This window comes from Girardinichthys multiradiatus, chromosome 17, assembly GCF_021462225.1.
Source record: "Girardinichthys multiradiatus isolate DD_20200921_A chromosome 17, DD_fGirMul_XY1, whole genome shotgun sequence".
Taxonomy (NCBI): Eukaryota; Metazoa; Chordata; class Actinopteri; order Cyprinodontiformes; family Goodeidae; genus Girardinichthys; species Girardinichthys multiradiatus.
In genome coordinates, this window is record NC_061809.1 from 27,536,666 (window position 1) to 27,555,305 (window position 18,640).

An 18,640-nucleotide genomic window follows, 5' to 3' on the forward strand; every position below is an offset into this window, starting at 1 on the left:
ATCTGTAGATGTTCGAAGCCGTTTATATTACATGTTACATATTTTTACAGTGTATAATGATGCCTTTAAGTAAACAGGCTAGATTTATTTCTCTTACAAATTATAACTTTAATATCAGCATAAATTTCTTCATCATTGTGGAAAGGCAGAGAAGCTGATACAAGTCTGAGGTCTGCTGACATCAGTTAAAGTAAAATTTTGTTGAACTGAAACAGATCACATATGCTATGTGATGGTATTTTTAAGTCACCTCCTGTTAAACAGTTAAAAAAACGACCATTTGAAATCGTTTAATGGAAACCATTATAGACTGCTGATTAGCATCTGGTAACAATGGTTACAGAGCACGGGCTGTCGGGGCTGCTAATCTCTGCAAGTCAGTGAGAATGTCCTTAAAGAGACGAGTCACGGCTGGGCACACAATGGTCTCTCACACACAGTCAGTAAACAGAGCCAGCGGAGTGTGTCGGTTCAGTGGAAACGTCCAGAAAAAGACCTCCTTTCTTCCTCAGTCCGCATACACACATTACAGGAGCACTGTCTCATGTTGCCTTCGCTGTCTGCCGAGCACGTCTGTGGGAGCAGTTTCCAGGACATGACTTCATGTTTGACTGAAGTTCGTTTCTTCCGAGGCCGACCTGTAGACTTAATAACCTCATTTATTCTGGGAAGATAAAGATTCAGTTTCAGTGTAAACAATTGCATTTGAAACTACTGGTTACACAGCTTCTACCTTTCTTCCAGCATAGCAGCTGGTTTATTTGTACTCTGTTCAGTTTCATTAAAGAGCGTACAGGTGTGTGTTAACACAATGCCAGGATGGAAAGAAATCAGCAATGACCTTGGAGATGCATAAACTTCACATATTCAGCCCAAACATTCATACTTCTCTGAGAATGTTTAAGAAACTCGCACAAAACGTGTTTGTTTTAACTTTTCGATATCAATCTCTGTCAAACTGTGGATCTACTGCTAAAGTATTCATACCCCATGCTAAAGTATTCATACCCCTGAACCTTTTTCACATTTTGTCATGCTACAACTACAAACTTCAGTGTATTTTAGTGGAATTTTGTGAGATAAACCAACACAAAGTAGGATTATGAAGAAGAGGAAAACAGAACATGGTTGTCATATATTTTTAACATTAATATCTGAGTCAGTTATCAACAGTTCCAGCTGCTGATATTTTAGGGTATGCCTCTACTAGCTTTGAACATCCGCAGTCTGCAAATTTCCCCCCATTTACCAGTCAGATTGGATGGAGACAACAGCACATTTTTAAGTCTTTTCAAAGATCCCCAATTTGATTCAGGTTTAGACTAGGTTTATACTAGGCCATTCTAACACAGGAATGTACTTTGATCTAAGCTATTCCATTGTAGCTCCAGCCGTTGTCGAACCAACTTTTCTGTCCCTGCTGAAGAAACGCATATTAAATTGCATGTATTATAAAGTCCAGAGCAGTAGATTCAGCCACTATAGGACATAAGCCTAAAACTGTTGAACATGTATACTGTGAAAAACATTAAATTCTGGAAAAACACAAATAACAGAATGTGGGAGGAATTGTAATTATTTCATAGCGCGTTAGGTTTAGGCAGCTCATTAAAGGCAAACATTTAAAACTGCATGTACCAGCAATACAGACAAGGATCTGTGTACAGTGTAGACAGGATCAGCAATAAAAACCATGGATCATCAACACTTCTACCAATCACCAGTCCACCTTCTAGTGTCAACAATGTATCTGCTCATTGTATTTATTTTTTAAAGCTGTTTTACCTCAGAAATGTTGTTTCCTTTGGGAAGGGGTCTGGGTGTTGGAAAATGAGCCTGCTTTCATAAATCTTCACACTGAATTTAGCAGCAAACTTCCCACAGGCTTTGTCTGTCTCCACCAGTCGTCTCTTTTAACAAGTCCCACCTGTACTTCCCTGAAAAGCCAAGCATTAGCCCACATCTGCTAATGCACAGCAGTATAAACAACTTGGCAAGCAAAATCTTGTTCTCTAAACTGGCCAGAACCATCTGATGATAGAGGTAGAGGTGGCCAAAACACTCAACAATGCTGGTGTTAAAGATATAGAGTAAGATACCTGCAGTTCAGGTGATCCCTGAGGCTCATCAGTAACGCTTTTAGGCTTATTCATCATCCAGGTCTTTACTTAAATCCACCCATAATAATGGTTCCAACTCCTTTGGTGCACGGCCAGACTGAAGTTTGGATTTCTTCAGAGGTTTGTTTCTGTTATTGGAAACCACAGGGCAAATGTTGCATGATACATGGCGCAATATTGGATGTAAAACCTTTCCATAGCCAGCTGTGTGGTAACCAGCTGGCTATAAAATGTAAAGTTTAGGAAGATGCAAAGACTTGGTTGCTGGCTTTTTTAATTTCAATGAAGATCTTGATGAAGGTCTTTATGTTTGGTTGATTATCTCTATGTTGTGACAATGCATCCTGGCAATAAAACTTTCCTTAAATGCTGCCACTTTTGTAAGGAAAATGGATCGTGGGTTGAGCAGCAGAGTTGAGCATATGGCCTCCGGCCATGAAAAACTTGCCAAGGTGTCTCAGCTTATTTTGCCACTTAAACAGGAAAAATGACATTTGTGTGAGAAACATTCTAAACCACAACAGCTTGGCCGCTCCCTCTCATGCCGATCACCAGCTTGGTCACACGCTCTTGTGGGATGTCTTCCTATTTCTTAAGGAGTGTTTGTGGCAAGGCACCCAATATGGTTGTGTTGGGTCTGTCTGGCACAAACAGAATACCCAAGCTAATCCCACAAGGGTTCATTAGGGTTAGGGTCAGGCGGACCATCCTCTCTGCTCCAAATTACTGGAGGTAGTCTCTGCTCCACCCCACCCTGTGGGGATGAGTGTTTACATCTTGGAGGATGGAGTTCAGTCTCTAAAAATGTAGATATTAGATTGCCACTGGTTGCTGAATTTCATCTTGATAGGCCTCTGCATTGAGATTGTCTCAACTGATGACAAGCCTTGTTTTTCCATTGAGGGTTATACCACCCCACCATCACACTGCCTCCAGCAAACTCAGCTCTGCTGGTGGTGATTGTGTCATGGTGGTGGTGGAGGGATTTTTCTTGGCATACTTTAGGCCCTTTAGTATCAGCGGATCATAGTTTAAACCCCTTAAAGTCCATCACCCCTAGGATGTGTTGGAATCGAGCATTTTCAGCCGACAAATCTGCAGCAACTGTGTGGCGCTAGCATTTCAATGTGGACCAAAATTTCAGAGGAATGTTTCTAGCACGTTGGTTAATCTATGCCATGAAGAATTAAGGGAGTTCTGGAGGTAAAGGGTGTCCAACATGGTACTAGCAGGGTGTCCCTAATAAAGTGGGGAGTTTACACTGTTGTGTTATTCAGAAATGTGAAATCAAGGCCCTAAAGTTGAACTGAGCGGTTTTAAAAAGAACTTTACATTTTAAAAAGTGGTGAAATTGGAAGACACTTCATGTTTTTTCAGCCATTCTTTCTCTATCAACCTGTTTAGAGACAAAAAGAGCTTTAATTTTTGAAGTGAGGAATTGGAAATGTCCCAAGTTTTTTTTTCCTAGATTTTTCCACTATTTTAAACCCAGAGAAGATGTCGTCATTATCCTTCCCATTCGTTCTGGTCTTGTAGATTATAAACATCTTAAATTAATGTCGTCTTTGATGGACATTCAATGTAACAAACTGACAAACTAAAAGCACAACTTTGACACTTTTGGATTAATCCAAATTGTGTGTTTTAGTCTTATACTGAGACTAAATAAACATTGCATAAAAGAACACGGCAGGAAAAAGCAGAAATGAAATAGTTTAGGTGGGTCATAAAGGAGGAGAACAATGGCCGGAGGGCGAACCCGTCCTGACTTGTGTTTGTAAAGGCTCTGCACGTATACACCTTCTCCCACCTTTCTACCTTATTCTTGAAGCTCATATTCATTCATAAAGTTTCTCTTTTCTCCCACTCCCCACCATCTTCCCTGGAAAAACCACCTCCCTACAACTCCCAACTGGATGAGGTTTCCGTTCCTTGATGACTCATGTTACTTCAGAACCCAGGGTCACAAAAACATAGTTCTGTTGCGTTGTCTCATTTTTTTAAATGTTATTTTAATGAAGAGTGCAAATGAAACATTTATTTTGGATGTCTTTTGTTTTCTCAGCGTTTCCATCATGATTTCTATCCGGATTAGAAAAAAAACCAGAAAAACAAAAAAATTAAACAAGTTATTAAATCGAAAATAATAAGCTCATACTTTTGATGATGGTTGATTAATCTTCACAAAATGGGTAAGAAAACTGCAAAAACTTTGGAGCTCCATAGCTCACCCGTACTTAAGCAGAAACATTATTTAAAGTTCTGACAGCTCACATGTAGCGAAGATGGTGAAAGTGGTCATTATGTCCTCCAGCAGCCTAAGCCTATAGCAGCATAACTACAGAGATACCTCAGGATAAACTAAGCCACTCTAACTATAAGCTTTATCAAAAAGGAAAGTTTTAAGCCTAGCCTTAAAAGTAGACAGGGTGTCTGCCTCATGGACTAAAACTGGGAGCTGGTTCCACAGGAGAGGAGCCTGATAACTAAAGGATCTGCCTCCCATTCTACTTCTAGAGACTCTAGGAACCACCAGTAAACCTGCAGTCTGAGAACAAAGTGCTCTGTTAGGAACATATGGACCAATCAGATCTCTGATGTATGATGGAGCTAGATCATTAAGGGCTTTATATGTGAGGAGGATAATTTTAAATTCTATTCTGGGACTAAACATTTCCTGAGTAAATATAGGATATATAGTATGTAGTACTATATACCACATTAGTCCCCTTTAACACACACCAAGTTGACGCTTGTGTTTTTAGGTTCTGGGCCGCGTGCTCCTCCTCCAGCTGATCGGCGAGCTTGTGCGCGGTTATCGTGACAACGAAACATGGTCGTTGCACCTGCTGAACGGCACTCGGATCCACATCCTGCCGACGATGAACCCTGATGGTTTCGATGAAGCGGACACACACTGCCTGTTTAGTCAGGGAAGGTAAACAAACGAATGGATTTACAGTGGATTCCAAAAGTATTCACACCCCTCTCTACATTTTGTCATGTTACAAAAACAAAATTCAATTTGTTTTATTGATATTTTATATGATGGAATGGCACGAAGTAGAGCTGAATATTGAAGTGGAAGAAAAACCAAAAAATCTGAATAGTGTGGCTTGCATTTTTAATTCAATCCTTCTGATATCCCAAAATAAAATCCATTGCAACCAATTGCCTTGCAGTGAAACAAGTTGATGAGAGCATCGTGCTGTGAGGATTCTCTCCATCAGCAGGGAGAAAGAAGCTGGTCAGAGTTTATGAGAAGATGGTTGGAGCTAAATACGGAGCAGTGATGGAAGACAACCTTTTAGAGACTTGAGACGGAGGTTTACCTTCCAGCAGAACAACAACCCTAAACATGCAGCCAGAGCTACATGAGAAAGGTTTAGAAGGGCCCAGTCAAAGTCCAGACGTTAATTCAAATGATAACCGATGCTCCCAAATGCTCTCCTTCAAATCAAACTGAGCTTGAGTTGTTTTATAAAGAACAATGATCAAAACCTTTTGTCTGTAGATGTTCAAAGCTGATAGAGACTGACCCTAAAAAAGACTGCAGGTGGAACTGCAGTGAATACTCGTTCTACAAGGCATTGCCTCAGTAGGAATGAATACAAATACATGCCACACGTCTCAGATTTTTATTAAATTGAAAACCATTTATGATTCTTCTTCCACTTCACAATTATGCATTACTGTGTGTTGATCCTTCACATAAAATGCCACTGAAATGCATTAAAGTTTATGGTTGTAAAATGAAAAATCTGGATATTTATTGAGCCACTGAGAATTTGTGTGAATACTTTTGACTCCAGAATGTTATCTATGATAACATGAGTGTGAACATGAGTTAAATTACCTTAGATCTGCATCTTCATCCTCAGCTCAACTCCAAACCGTGCTGCATTCAATGTTTCTTAAAACGTAGGAATTCTGAAAATTTTTGTCTTTGCTTTTTTTGTGAATGAAAGCGGTTATGGACAGGATTCCTACAAACACTGCTTACTATCACTAGAGTTTCCATGTCTGAAATAGTTGAGAGTTTTTGTTTTGTTTTGATCTTTTTCAAGAAATATTTCTGTATTTCATTTTTTTGTATACAGTCTATAAATGTTTACATACAGTATATGTTAAAAACAGCCCAAAACCAAATGCAAGTAGTAGCAGGAAATTCTACCAAATATTTAAAACTTACAGCAAGACATTTCATGGTAACAAGTTAACGACTAACAGTTAAAATTTGCCTGAAGGCTTACTTTTGTGAAAGTTTCCTTTTAAAAAAAAGACATGCAAATTCTGTTTTGATCACAGACAAACCTAAAAGTTTTATTAGATCCAGGATGTGTTTTTTTAGCAGGACTTTCTGCTTTTGGGTTTTTCACAGGAAATGGGAACAAGTTGTATTTTCTTGACAGGCTGCTTGTAACAAAGAACCTTAAAGATCCAATTTAACATTGCATGACATCATGTTTGTTGTGCAAAACTTAAACTGAGAAACGCTCCAATGCCCAAACAACTCTGATTAGCAGGAAACCAAACACACTGATCTACATCACACTCAGATTGCAGACACAGATAAAGCATTAAAGTCTCCAATTAAGTGTGTTTTGACGTCTTCTTCTATCCTGTTTTGTAGGAGAGGGCTGTGTTTTTACATCTTTGTCACAAAGAAAGGGTGAAAATCCATTTGCACAGCCTCGTTAACAGGACTCACCTTAGGGAGTAGGTTTAGATTTGTTTTGGGGGTAAAACCGAGTGTGTGGTCTGTCTGAGGTCACATCTTCCACATCTTAAAAGGAAATGTTCCCCTTGCATCAATGAGAGGTGAACGGGAGAGGGTAGTGAGTGTAATTGCTCTGAATTATGCACTGATTTCTTGTTTCTAATGCTCTGTAAAAGTAAACACACATGCTGGAATAGCATCAGAGGTTTTTTTGTCCTGGATTAGGTTCAGATTTTTACTCCATCTAAATGTGGCTCCTGTGTCTTACTAGAAAAATTTTTATTTCTGCTCCTCAGAGATTGATTTTGCTCATAACAACCACAAATCTCGTTATATTTTATTGAGGTTTTATGTGTTAGGGTATAATCAGTGTAGTGGAACGACATTGCTGGATGGTTTTCAGACTTTTTTAGACACAATTCAGAAACGTGGCATGTAGTTTTATGAGCCGCTCCCGGGGTTGGTACTTTGTAGAACCATCTTTCAGCAGTTAGATTGGATGGAGATCATCTGTAAACATCATTTCAGAAGCCTTTCCTCAGTTTCTTAAATGGATTTAGATCTTGACTTTGACGAGGCCATTCTAACACACAATCTCTGCAGCTTATCCAATGTTACCGCAGACCCCTGGCTGCTTTTCTGAATGTCCTCCTTGCTGTCAGTTTAGGTGGACCTCCATGTTCTGGTAGGTCTGCAGTTGGTCCATCCTCTTTCCATGTTCAGAAGATGGATTAAACAGACCTATGTGAGGTGTTCAAAGCTTGCAATGTTGTTGCTTTAGAACCTAACCCAGTGTACTAATTAGGTAGGCAATTGACTGCACTGTTTCTGGGGGCTGAATAAAAACACAAGCTATATTTTTTCTGATTTTTATTTATGAAACAAACTGAAAGCCCTGCATCATTTTCATTCAACTCCAGTATTTAGGTGCAACTTTGTGTCGGTTTATCACTAAAATACCCCCAATATACAAAGAAGTTTGCTGCTGTAACGTGACAAAAAGTTGAAAAGTTTAACTTTTCCAAAGTGTTTTAATTATGAAACAAAAGCTGGAGTTTATCCAAAAAGCTTTGCAAACTTACAAAAAGCTAAGAAAAGCTGATAAAATTATATCCAATACTCTAAAAAATTAAATCTTCTGCTGTTTAAAAGGACGCATTCACTTCCTGCGGACACAGACTGCAGATCATGGGAAAACTGAGTGTAACATCTACATCTCTGCTTCCTGCAGTCCCAGATGGCCCCAAATAGACTAACAACAAACACAACATGCAGTAACCAGTTTTTCTTAAGAAATTGAAAGAATTACATCTCAATTTCAAAGGGTTGTCTAAAATAACTACCACGAAAACTAATTATAGTGTTACTTCTCTCTGGAAATTTGGAAACTTTACACAACAAAATGACTGTTATCTGTTTTTACATCCTAAAAATACATCTTCACCTGTAGGTCCTAACTGCTTATATAGGTATAGTTTTGGAAAGCATAAAATGTATCTGTGGTCCTTTTATTTGCATTGATACTCATAACAGGTGGTAGATTGAATTTTGTTTAGGATCTTTTAAAGCTACTTTTAAAAATGTATTACTGACAAATCCCTCTATCTGTTTTAGGTTTAACTATAACGGCGTTGATCTGAATAGAGGATTTCCTGACGCTTTTGCTGGTCTCCGAAAGCAGCAGGAGCTGAATGAGGAGCAGAGAGAAGCTGAGGTTGGTCTTAATACATTTCTACCTCTTTTTGGGGAGTCTACTCAGCATGCAGTGCAGAGGTGGACATCATCTAATGACTGTAGCCTGCATTTCCATCTAAGAGTCCTTTATTGGACTTTTAGTGTTACACATTTTTGGCGATTAGATGTCAGATACTTCTTAGTTACTCATTATCAGGAGAACCATGTTTTAGAGATCTGTTTGACTGAAGGATCTCTAACGTTTGTTACCATGGTAAAAATGACCTTAATTAGTTAATCTGGGTTCAAAAAGGATTGACTGACTGGGAGGATCGAGCTAGTTTGCTGGATAGAAGACGCATGCCATTCAGGAAGGAGCTCATTGTGGAGCAGAGTGACTCCGTGGCATCATTAACCTAAGAGGAGGAGAATCTATTGGAGGTTGGAAAAGCAGTGGGTGGGCAACAGGTTGTTGAGACTGTGTCAGGTCCAGAAGCACATTTTTGTGTCACAATTAAAGACATAAGAATTAGTCAGTTATTCAGCTGAAACAAGAACCAGAAACTGATTTAATTCATGATGATACAGTTTCTGGGAAATAAGGAAATATCCTGAACCAATTTTAAACTAACATCAATCAAAATTAGTAAAAGGCTTACTTATCTGTGTTTCATCATGTTTTTCTTTACTAGCCCCAGTGACAAACGCTGGCAGGCATTGCAAATGTATTTTGGTGGAGCGTCTGTCTGAACCTGCCACTAAATAAGAAGATGGAAGTTGATTTGGAAGTCTGGATCACCTAATTTGCTTCTTTACTCCCCTGCAGCAGGGTATAACAACATCCTGCTATAAAAATGACAGTAAATCCAAACCAGTTAAACTGAGTGACATATGTCCTCTGTTATGAGCAAACATGAGTATTTTATTTCATCAGCCTTCCTAAAACAATTTGTAGAACTCCTGCAGCTGAGAGTAGTCCTACTTTACTGTGCTTATTAAACAAATAAACCATCTTTATCCAATCAACAGTATATAAAGTGTGATGGTGTTTTTGATCAACTGATTTCTCTACAATGTCATGCAGGTGAGAGCTGTGATGGGCTGGTTGAGGACCGAGACTTTTGTTCTCTCTGCCAACCTTCACGGAGGAGCTGTGGTGGCCAGTTATCCTTATGACAACAGCAACAGAGGTCAGAAACAAATCCAGAAACCTCCTTTGAGACAACAATTTGAACTCAGATTCACAGTTTTAGAGCTTGTGTTCCCTGCTGGCTGCTTTTGACACAGTTCATTTGAAGATGTGAAAGAGGAGGTCGTGTAGAGAAATAAAAAGACCTGAAATACTTGGAGCTATTGCTCAAGTCTGGTAAAGGTCACCTAGCTCAGCATTTTTTCTTTAAGGTGCATTAATTTGTTTCAGAAACATGCCACACCTCTGCAGCTGCCATGTTTCAGTTTTAACGGACAACATTCCACAGATAACTAGTTACACGGCTGGTTTTACAGGTTTTGATCAGATGGGCGTGGCCAGCATCACTCCTGACGACGATGTGTTTGTCCACCTGGCTAAGGTATACTCATTCAACCATGCCTCCATGAAGCAGGGGAACCTCTGTGAGGACAGCGGACCTTTCCGGGACGGCATCACAAATGGATACCACTGGTACCCTCTGGAAGGTGAGCATCCATCTTCCCATCAACTCTACCACCTTCCCTGCTGATGAAAACCATCCCCACAGCATGATGCTGCCAGTACCGAGTTGTACTTTGTTTTTTTTTGCCACACATGGCCTTTTGTATGCTGGTCAAAAGTTTCATTTCTGTGGTCTCATCTGACCAGAGCACCATATTTCAAATACTTGGCCAGATTTTGGGAGTGCATGACTGAAAGTTCTTCTGTCAGCACATTCAGCCACCTGAGTCGTGAATCTCTGCAGCTCCTCTAGAGTTAAATTGAGGCAGTTTGCTGCTACAGTTTTCAGAGGATGGAGTGAACAGAGCTCTGTGAGATGTTCAAAGCTTGGGATGTTGTTTTAGAACCTAACCCTGCTTTAAACTTCTCCACATCTTTCTCCCTGAGCTGCCTGCTTGGTTCCTTGGTCTTCATGATGCTATTTGTTCTCTGATGTCCTCTAACAAACCTCTGAGGTCTTCACAAAACAGCTGCATTTATACTTAGCTTACATGACATACAAATAATTTTAAAACAAATCAGAAAACTGGAAACATTGTTCATTCTTGTCACTTGCTGCTGCTTTTTCAGATAGTTGATCAACCTCATCCATGAGGGTTTCATGATACAGTCACCGATACATTTGTATTGATTGTTTTTGGCTTTTTTAAAGTCATACTTATTTCTAATCTTTCAATAATTTTCTCCAATATTTATTAAAATGTTAGAAAAAAGTTTTTAAATATATATTTTCTTTTTACTTTTAGGCCAAGGCTGCACGGTGGCGCAGTTGGTAGCACTGTTGCCTTGCAGCAAGAAGGTCCTGGGTTCGATTCCCGTCCGAGGGTCTTTCTGCATGGAGTTTGCATGTTCTCCCCGTGCATGTGTGGGTTCTCACCGGGTACTCCGGCTTCCTCCCACAGTCCAAAGACATGCCTGTTAGGTTAATTGGTAGCTCTAAATTGCCCTTAGGTGTATGAATGAGTGTGTGCATCATGGTTGTTTATGTGTTGCCTTGCGATGGACTGGCAACCTGTCCAGAGTGTACCCTGCCTCTTGCCCATAGACTGCTGGAGATAGGCACCAGCTCCCCTGTGACCCACTATGGAATAAGCGGTAGAAAATGACTGACTGACTTTTAGGCCAAAAGGAGAAAACATTAAAAAGGGTGTTTTCCCACTATTTTGTCCATTTTAAATTTCACCTCAAGCCTTCCAATATTTTCTGAGATACTAAATACCATAAAATGTTGTAAAATCTGGATCAAATATGATATACATATATACATATAAAATATGAATAATATATTTTGATATTACAGTACATATCAAAGCTATGTTTCCTGAATCTTAATTCTATTTCGCATCATTGTGGGGCTTTTTTCCACACCGGATAGTGTTGGTATGATGTTTTGTTGGGAATAAGAATGCATGTGTGATTTCAGGCGGGATGCAGGATTACAACTATGTATGGGCACAGTGTCTGGAGCTGACTCTGGAACTTTCCTGTTGCAAGTTTCCTCATTGGAAAGAACTTCCTGCTCTATGGATGGACAACAAAAAGGCTCTCCTGGCTTATATTCAGCAGGTCCACCTGGGTGAGAACCTGTCCACATGTCCACATTTCGGCTTAACATCAGGTTCTAACCTGAAACTGGGCTTCAATTGTTTAATCTCTAACTGCTTTTAGGAATAAAAGGCCAAGTGTTCGATAGTTCGGGCACGCCGGTGCAGAAGGCAGTGGTGGAGGTTGAGGGTCGCAGGAACATGTGTCCGTTCAGAACCAACCAATATGGAGAATACTACAGGCTGCTGCTGCCTGGAACATACACCTTCAGGGTAAATGCAACAATGTTACCTCTTATTCTGTTTTATAAAGTTTTCCGTACACTTTTATTAGACCCGAGGAATTTGCATGAAACTTTTAAATTAGATTTAAAAAGAAGGAAACTAATCCTTTCAAATAAGGACCATTCTGTTGCAGGAAGAAATTGCTTTAAGGAACCAATTTCATGGAATACCAAGGCTGGCTTTATTAGGAATAACTACAGAGATTTTAATAAAATAAATTGTCTAGTAAATTGCAGGAAATTACCCTTTCAGTTCCAAGAAGGTTACCTGTAAGATTTGTCCTAAAGCAATTATTACTTGATATTACATTTTGGTCCCCAATAGTACTGTAAAAGTACCCAATAGATTCCAGAAAATATATCTAATAGTCCCAAAAAGCAAATTTTAAGTTCTGAAAACCTATCCAGTAATATCGAGACATCACCCTATTAAAAAAAACTTAATCATGGTTGTTACTTTCAATATGTTCTGAGAGTTACTACTGACTTCATAAGAAAATTTACTTGTGGGTCCCTGCAAATTCTGGAACATTAATCCCTATATATCAGGGGTGTCCAAAGTTGGAGCTTGAGGGCTGGTGTCCTGCATGTTTTAGATGTTTCCCTGCTTTAACAGACCTGATTGCAGTTCAGCAAAAGCCTGTTAATCAGCCATAGATGGAAATCAGGTGCGTTAAAGCAGGGAAACCTCTAAAACATGCAGGACACTGGCCCTCAGGCACCAACTTTGGGCATCCCTGCTATATATTCATGAAAGTACATTTTAGGCTCCTGGAAAATAGTAAGTTCTGGAATGTGCCTGGTTAAAAGTTACCCTATAATATTCCCCCTGTTTGAAAGTATCCTGTTAATTATGGAGAAGCACACTGAGTTCCATTAAAGTTACCTTTATGTTTCTGAAAGTAACCTTTTAAATGCTGGGCATGAACTTTTTAGATTCCAGAAAGTACCCTGAATGTTCCACAAGGTGTCCTGTAAGTTTCAGTCAGGTAACCCATAAGTTCTGTAAAGTACCTGGTTTCACTTCACCTCTCAATATACTCCGGTCCCAAAGGTACCTTGTAAGATTGTGGTAAGTTACCTGTACATTTCCGAAAGTAACATTTAAGTTAAAAGAACGTGGACAAAAACTTTCAGGAAGTACCCAGTAAGGTCTCTAAAGTAACTTGTAGGTTCTAGGAAAGTATAGGCTGTGTAATGTATTGCTAGATCTATGTTACGAGCTACATGAAAAAGCTGCCCTTTTAGTTAAAGTAAAATGATCATATTTCTATTGCTTTCTCTCTAATAACCGGATTTTTATGATGCACAGGTGATGTACCCGGGTCATGAGGTTCTGACAGAAACACTCAGCATCCCATATGGTCCAGATCAGTACTCTGCAATGAAACACAACTTCATGTTACGACGCACCACCTCAGCGACTTTCCACTCTCCAGCTGATCCAAGCTCTTCTTGTAATTACACATCACACCCTAAAGGAGGAAGCGCCACGACCCGGTCCACGTGGAGCGGGCTGACAGTAGGGTTCGGCTTAGTGACGCTGTTGCAATCACTGATAGAGTGAAGTTATCCTTCCCAGGAGCTGGTGGTCCCAAGATTAATTACAGCAGCAATACAACACTGTCACTAACACACTGAACCAGACAAAACCCAAACAAAGCATAAAAAGTTCTGAAGGAATGAAGAGACTGAAGTTTGGATTTACAGGTTGCTGCCAGTTTGACGGCTCCAAAACTGTACAGAGTGAAGTGAAGGTGCTGCCAAGTGATGGTCCTCAAGTAACATTGTTTTATCAATGGTAATGACCTTAAAAAGCCACAAAAAATATAAAAGAAATGATGGCTGGATTCCATCTATTTGTTTTTGTTACAGGGTCTTAATGTGAAATTTAGTTGTTTTTGCAATAAAATGTGCAGCATATTTACCAATATTTTAAATATTCCCAACCACTAATATAATCTTGACATAAGAACACAGCTTGTTGTGAAACAGAAAATGAGAATTTTCAGTCTAACTACATTTTAACTAAATTCAGTCCTAAAGGTCAACCTGTTAGACTAACAGCCAGGATATCAGGATTGTTCTACAGTATTTATGTTACATTAACCAGAAACCGGCTAGTTAAAAAATTTACATTTATATAGGAGGAAAAAGGCTCACAGACTTTGAAATTTGTACCTTTCAGAAAAGATTATCCATGTAAAGATGTTCTTTAAATTATTTATTTTAGTAGCTAAGGTGAGTCCCCAACTTCTTGCTAATGCTGACTAAAACACTGATCCTTAGCTTAACTTACATAGTGAAGTGCCTCTGGTGGTATGTACCACAGTTGAAGAGCAATGATCATGAAGAAAATTTTAAAATCACATTATTTCAGTTAAAACTTTGTTTTTATCAGAAATGAGCTAACACCTACAGCAGAGTGGTGATATTTATTAAGGTAGCAAACTGTTTACAGCTAATGCTAAAGCTAGAACATGTTTGGCCACGATCATTTTTCTCATCTTTCACAGGAAATGATCCACATTAATGAGATAATATTAAACTTTTCACATTATTTATGTCTATTAGTAACTAATTTTAACCATAAATCTCTAAGACCAAGATGCCTAAATCCAGAAATTTCAGGGTCAATACTAGCTACAATTTTAATTGTATTTTTTCAGATATTTTATGCCCCTCAGGTGATTTTAAGTGATCTCTCCAGTAACTATATTTGAATTACAAATGACAACAGGAGTTCAGGAAAATTCTGGATAATTAATCTACAAATTCAAAAACTTGAGAAAAGTCCTGATATTAGACTGAAGTATAAACAGAACCTCAAAGTGTAATACTTGGCTGTACCTTCCTGACATTTCAGCTCCTTGCTCACAGAAATTAAAAGGGTTTAATTCTGGTTTTGCTCTCTTCAAAAGACATCAGGGAGGAAAAAGATCCACTGCCTGAGGACTTAGTGAAGTATTTCCTACTGAGATATTCCAGCCTGAGAAGCAGATCCATTACAGTATGTTGGGAGTGTAATATTATCTGCGTGGAGAAGCACTTCAAAATTAGCACTTGAAAAGAGGGAGTTGCTTTTAGTAAGGGTAGAATTAAAACCAGAGAATAAGGGCTTTCAAAATCACAGCTAGGTGAAAATCTTTGAGATTAATCGCTCCCGGTGATGGTCACTGCCGCTCTTCTATGTATGATGACAAAGAAACAGTCTTCAAAAGATGTGTTCATGCAGGTTTTCTTTCTTCCTGTTTGATCAGCCTGTGCAGTTTTGCAAGGTTTTTATTTCTTGAGTTCTCAACCTGTGGTTTGTTTATGAGAGAAACTTAATCCATGATGAATAGTGAGATGATATATTTCATATTTTCTGACAGGAGATACATGAAATCAATCTAGCAGGTAGAAAGGCTAGTAAAGATAGAAACTTCACAAGAATAGACAAATATGTTCTGTCTCCCTGGTCTGCAAAACGAAATGAGATGATTGTCTTCCTGCAGCCCTGGTTTGGGAGCTATTGCAGCTTGTTCTTGGCACATATTGTAAGATGTACCTGTACCTGATGCACATATTCTGAGCAGAACGTCTTTCTTGTGTGCATGAAGGTGGTGTGCTGCAGTGGGACCCATGAAGACTTTCTTTAAGTTCTAATTTCTCTATTCTTGTGGAGTATATAAGGCCCTAAGTTCTTCTCTTCTTCTCTCATTATTAGATAGATAGATAGATAGATAGATAGATAGATAGATAGATAGATAGATAGATAGATAGATAGATAGATAGATAGATAGATAGATAGATAGATAGATAGATAGATAGATAGATAGATAGATAGATAGATAGATAGATAGATAGATAGATAGATAGATAGATAGATAGATAGATAGATAGATAGATAGATAGATAGATAGATAGATAGATAGATAGATAGATAGATAGATAGATAGATAGATAGATAGATAGATAGATAGATAGATAGATAGATAGATATTGCTGAAAGACAGTACTTGCCCCATACAAATTTCTTATGTTTTTGCTTTTTTATGTCAAAATGTGATGTTTCAGATCATAAAAATATTACTAGATAACCTGAGTAGATCAGTTTTAAAATTAAAGTGACATGTCTTAGGGAAAAATGAGATCCAAAGCAAACCGGGCCATGTCTGAAAATTACTGCTCACATTTGTGACGATTTAGTTGCTTTCATCTCTGTAGAGGAATTTTGGCCCACTCTTCTTTACTGAATTGTTTTAATTAAGCCACAAGCATGAATGGCCTGCCTAAGGTCAGACTATAGCATCTCAATCAGGTTAAAGTCCAGACTTGGACTAGACCACTCAAAAACCTTGGGTATTTTTTTTATTATTGAACCATTCAGAGATGGACTTGTTTCTGGGCTTTGGATCATTGTCCTTCCACATAATCCAAGTGCTGGAGCCTAAAGTCACAAAATGATGGTTGGACATTTGTCCGTACCATTACATTACCACCACCATGTTTGACTATGATGGGATTTAGTCGAGATGTGATGGGACGCATATCTTCCAAAAAGCTTTACTCTTGTGTAGTTGGTCCACTGAACATTTCCCCAGCATTCTGAGTAATATAGGTCAATTAGTTGTTTCTCATCCTTACTTGAATGTCTTTAGATTGCATGATGTGTTGCTATTTAAGATCTTTTAGCCTACTTCGTGGTGTCAGACAGGTTCTCTTGAATTATCTGGCAGTAATATTGTTAATCAGAGGAACGTCATGACTTAGTAAGGAGGGCAATTGCTTCTTCAAATGGCTTGGAAAATTTTTTACCTTAATAAAAGATAAATAATCTTAAAAAGTGCTTTTTATCTTTGTCCAATACTGAATACAGATGATCAGATCTGATGATCTGAAACAATAACATTTGATAAAAAAGCAAATACAGAGGAAATCTGTAAGGGGGAACACTTTTTCACAGCTTTGCAAAATAGGAATGAAACCAAACATTTAACATTTAGGTTACTTTATGTATTTACATAAATATACCCAAAAATGATGGAAGCCAGAAACAATACTCAAAAGCACCCCCTGGTGGCAAACGTTTTACTATATTACATTTTTTTGTAAATAATCTACTTATAAAAACATAATTTTAAAATCTTATTTAGAGGTAGATTTAATTCTGCTAAGACATGTTTAAATCTGCTACACAAACTATATATAAAAATAATTTGTAATGACCTTAAACTGACCTGGTTAGAGGAAAGGATTCTCTACGTCATCACAAAAAACACTCCTTACGACTTTAAATCATGTGTGAACGTAATAACTGGTTTGGATTTACTTTGATGGGGTCCACTTTGTCAGTATGTAAACAAACAGAGCCTTATACCAGCAGGTAATCTCTGTTGCTTCAACACAAATCCCAATTAATCAAATGTTTATTTTGGGGATTTAAATGGAGTTTAGCGGTTTAAGGATGGATTACAGCTCTTGTTTGTATTTCTGAAGTTCCCTAAGTTGTGGGAACTGTAGCTAAAACCCTCAGGGTGTGATTGTCTCATTAAAGGGATGATGTTATACAATAATCATAGAAGTCACACATGTTGTAGTTATGAACTTATTTTGGCCCATCCATGCATGTGCATCCAAGCAGATGGTCATTAAGGTCAGCTCAGTCGTCTTTGTCAGCCTCCTTCTGTGCAGCTCCGACTTGTTCTCACATCTTCAGGGCAAAAACAATAAACTGATTTCCCGTAAATCAGAACTTTTTCTTGCCAAATTTCAGGTTTTCTACTTTTGTTACTGTTTGATATGAAATGTCGCCTCATAAAACTCTTTGTGCCACGTTGGATCAAGTGTGACTGCAGGGTTCAATCGCACCTCAAACATCAGACCTCAGTACAGTAGTTGCCTTTCTTCGGTTTTTGTGTTGTTTCTGTGGAAAACTCAAGGAAACTGAAATTGTCCTAGACCTGGTTGTGGAAGGAAACCTCATAATATGAATAAAGTGAAAGGTTCTGTGTGCGGACATCTTTATTTACTGTTTTGGATGCTGGTTGATTGTAAAGTTAAATAAAGTTTTAAAAATTAGGCATACAATTTGAATTTTAACGCTGTAAATCCACTTTTAAAGTCTACTGTAAAGTTATCTGTGTTGTAAAGATGAAGGTTTGAGATGCTCCAGGTGAACCAAGAGTATGTCTTTCAAAATGACTACAGAAAAGATAACACTATGAATTTTCAACATTACTGCAATGGATAATCCGATTAATAATGGCTAAAAACATATAGTTCACGTTAACATAATGCTTTAAACCTAAGGTAGTTTGATACAAAAAAAGGATGAACCTGAAGTAGAAACCTTGTATTTTGAAATCTTGTAGCCTACTTCATGTTGTCAGACAGGTTCTAGTTAATTGATTTCTTGATTCTACAAGCCTGGCAGTGATCAGGCCAGGGTTTGGTTTGTGAAATTAAATTTAACAATCCAAAAAAAAAATGAGTTTAATCACAGTTGATTCATAATTTATCAATGGAGCAATAATTTTTCAGATACAATCAGGTTAGTTTGGAAAGTTCTTTCACTGAATAAATCGTCTTTTTAAAAATTACCTTTTGCATTTACTTAGGTT

The 18,640-nt window shown here is 38.2% G+C and overlaps 1 protein-coding gene across 1 annotated transcript in view; it reads left to right on the forward strand.

Moving 5' to 3' along the window:
• cpm (carboxypeptidase M) overlaps nt 1-15,814 on the forward strand; it is a 28,675-nt gene extending 12,861 nt beyond the window's left edge. Inside the window, exons 4-10 of the mRNA XM_047390050.1 lie at nt 4,886-5,058; nt 8,455-8,554; nt 9,599-9,704; nt 10,021-10,191; nt 11,631-11,783; nt 11,876-12,024; nt 13,348-15,814. Coding sequence (XP_047246006.1) covers nt 4,886-5,058; nt 8,455-8,554; nt 9,599-9,704; nt 10,021-10,191; nt 11,631-11,783; nt 11,876-12,024; nt 13,348-13,602 — 1,107 coding nt within the window. The 3' untranslated portion in view covers nt 13,603-15,814. The remainder of the gene's footprint in view (nt 1-4,885; nt 5,059-8,454; nt 8,555-9,598; nt 9,705-10,020; nt 10,192-11,630; nt 11,784-11,875; nt 12,025-13,347) is intronic.
• Nucleotides 15,815-18,640: the final 2,826 nt, after the last annotated feature.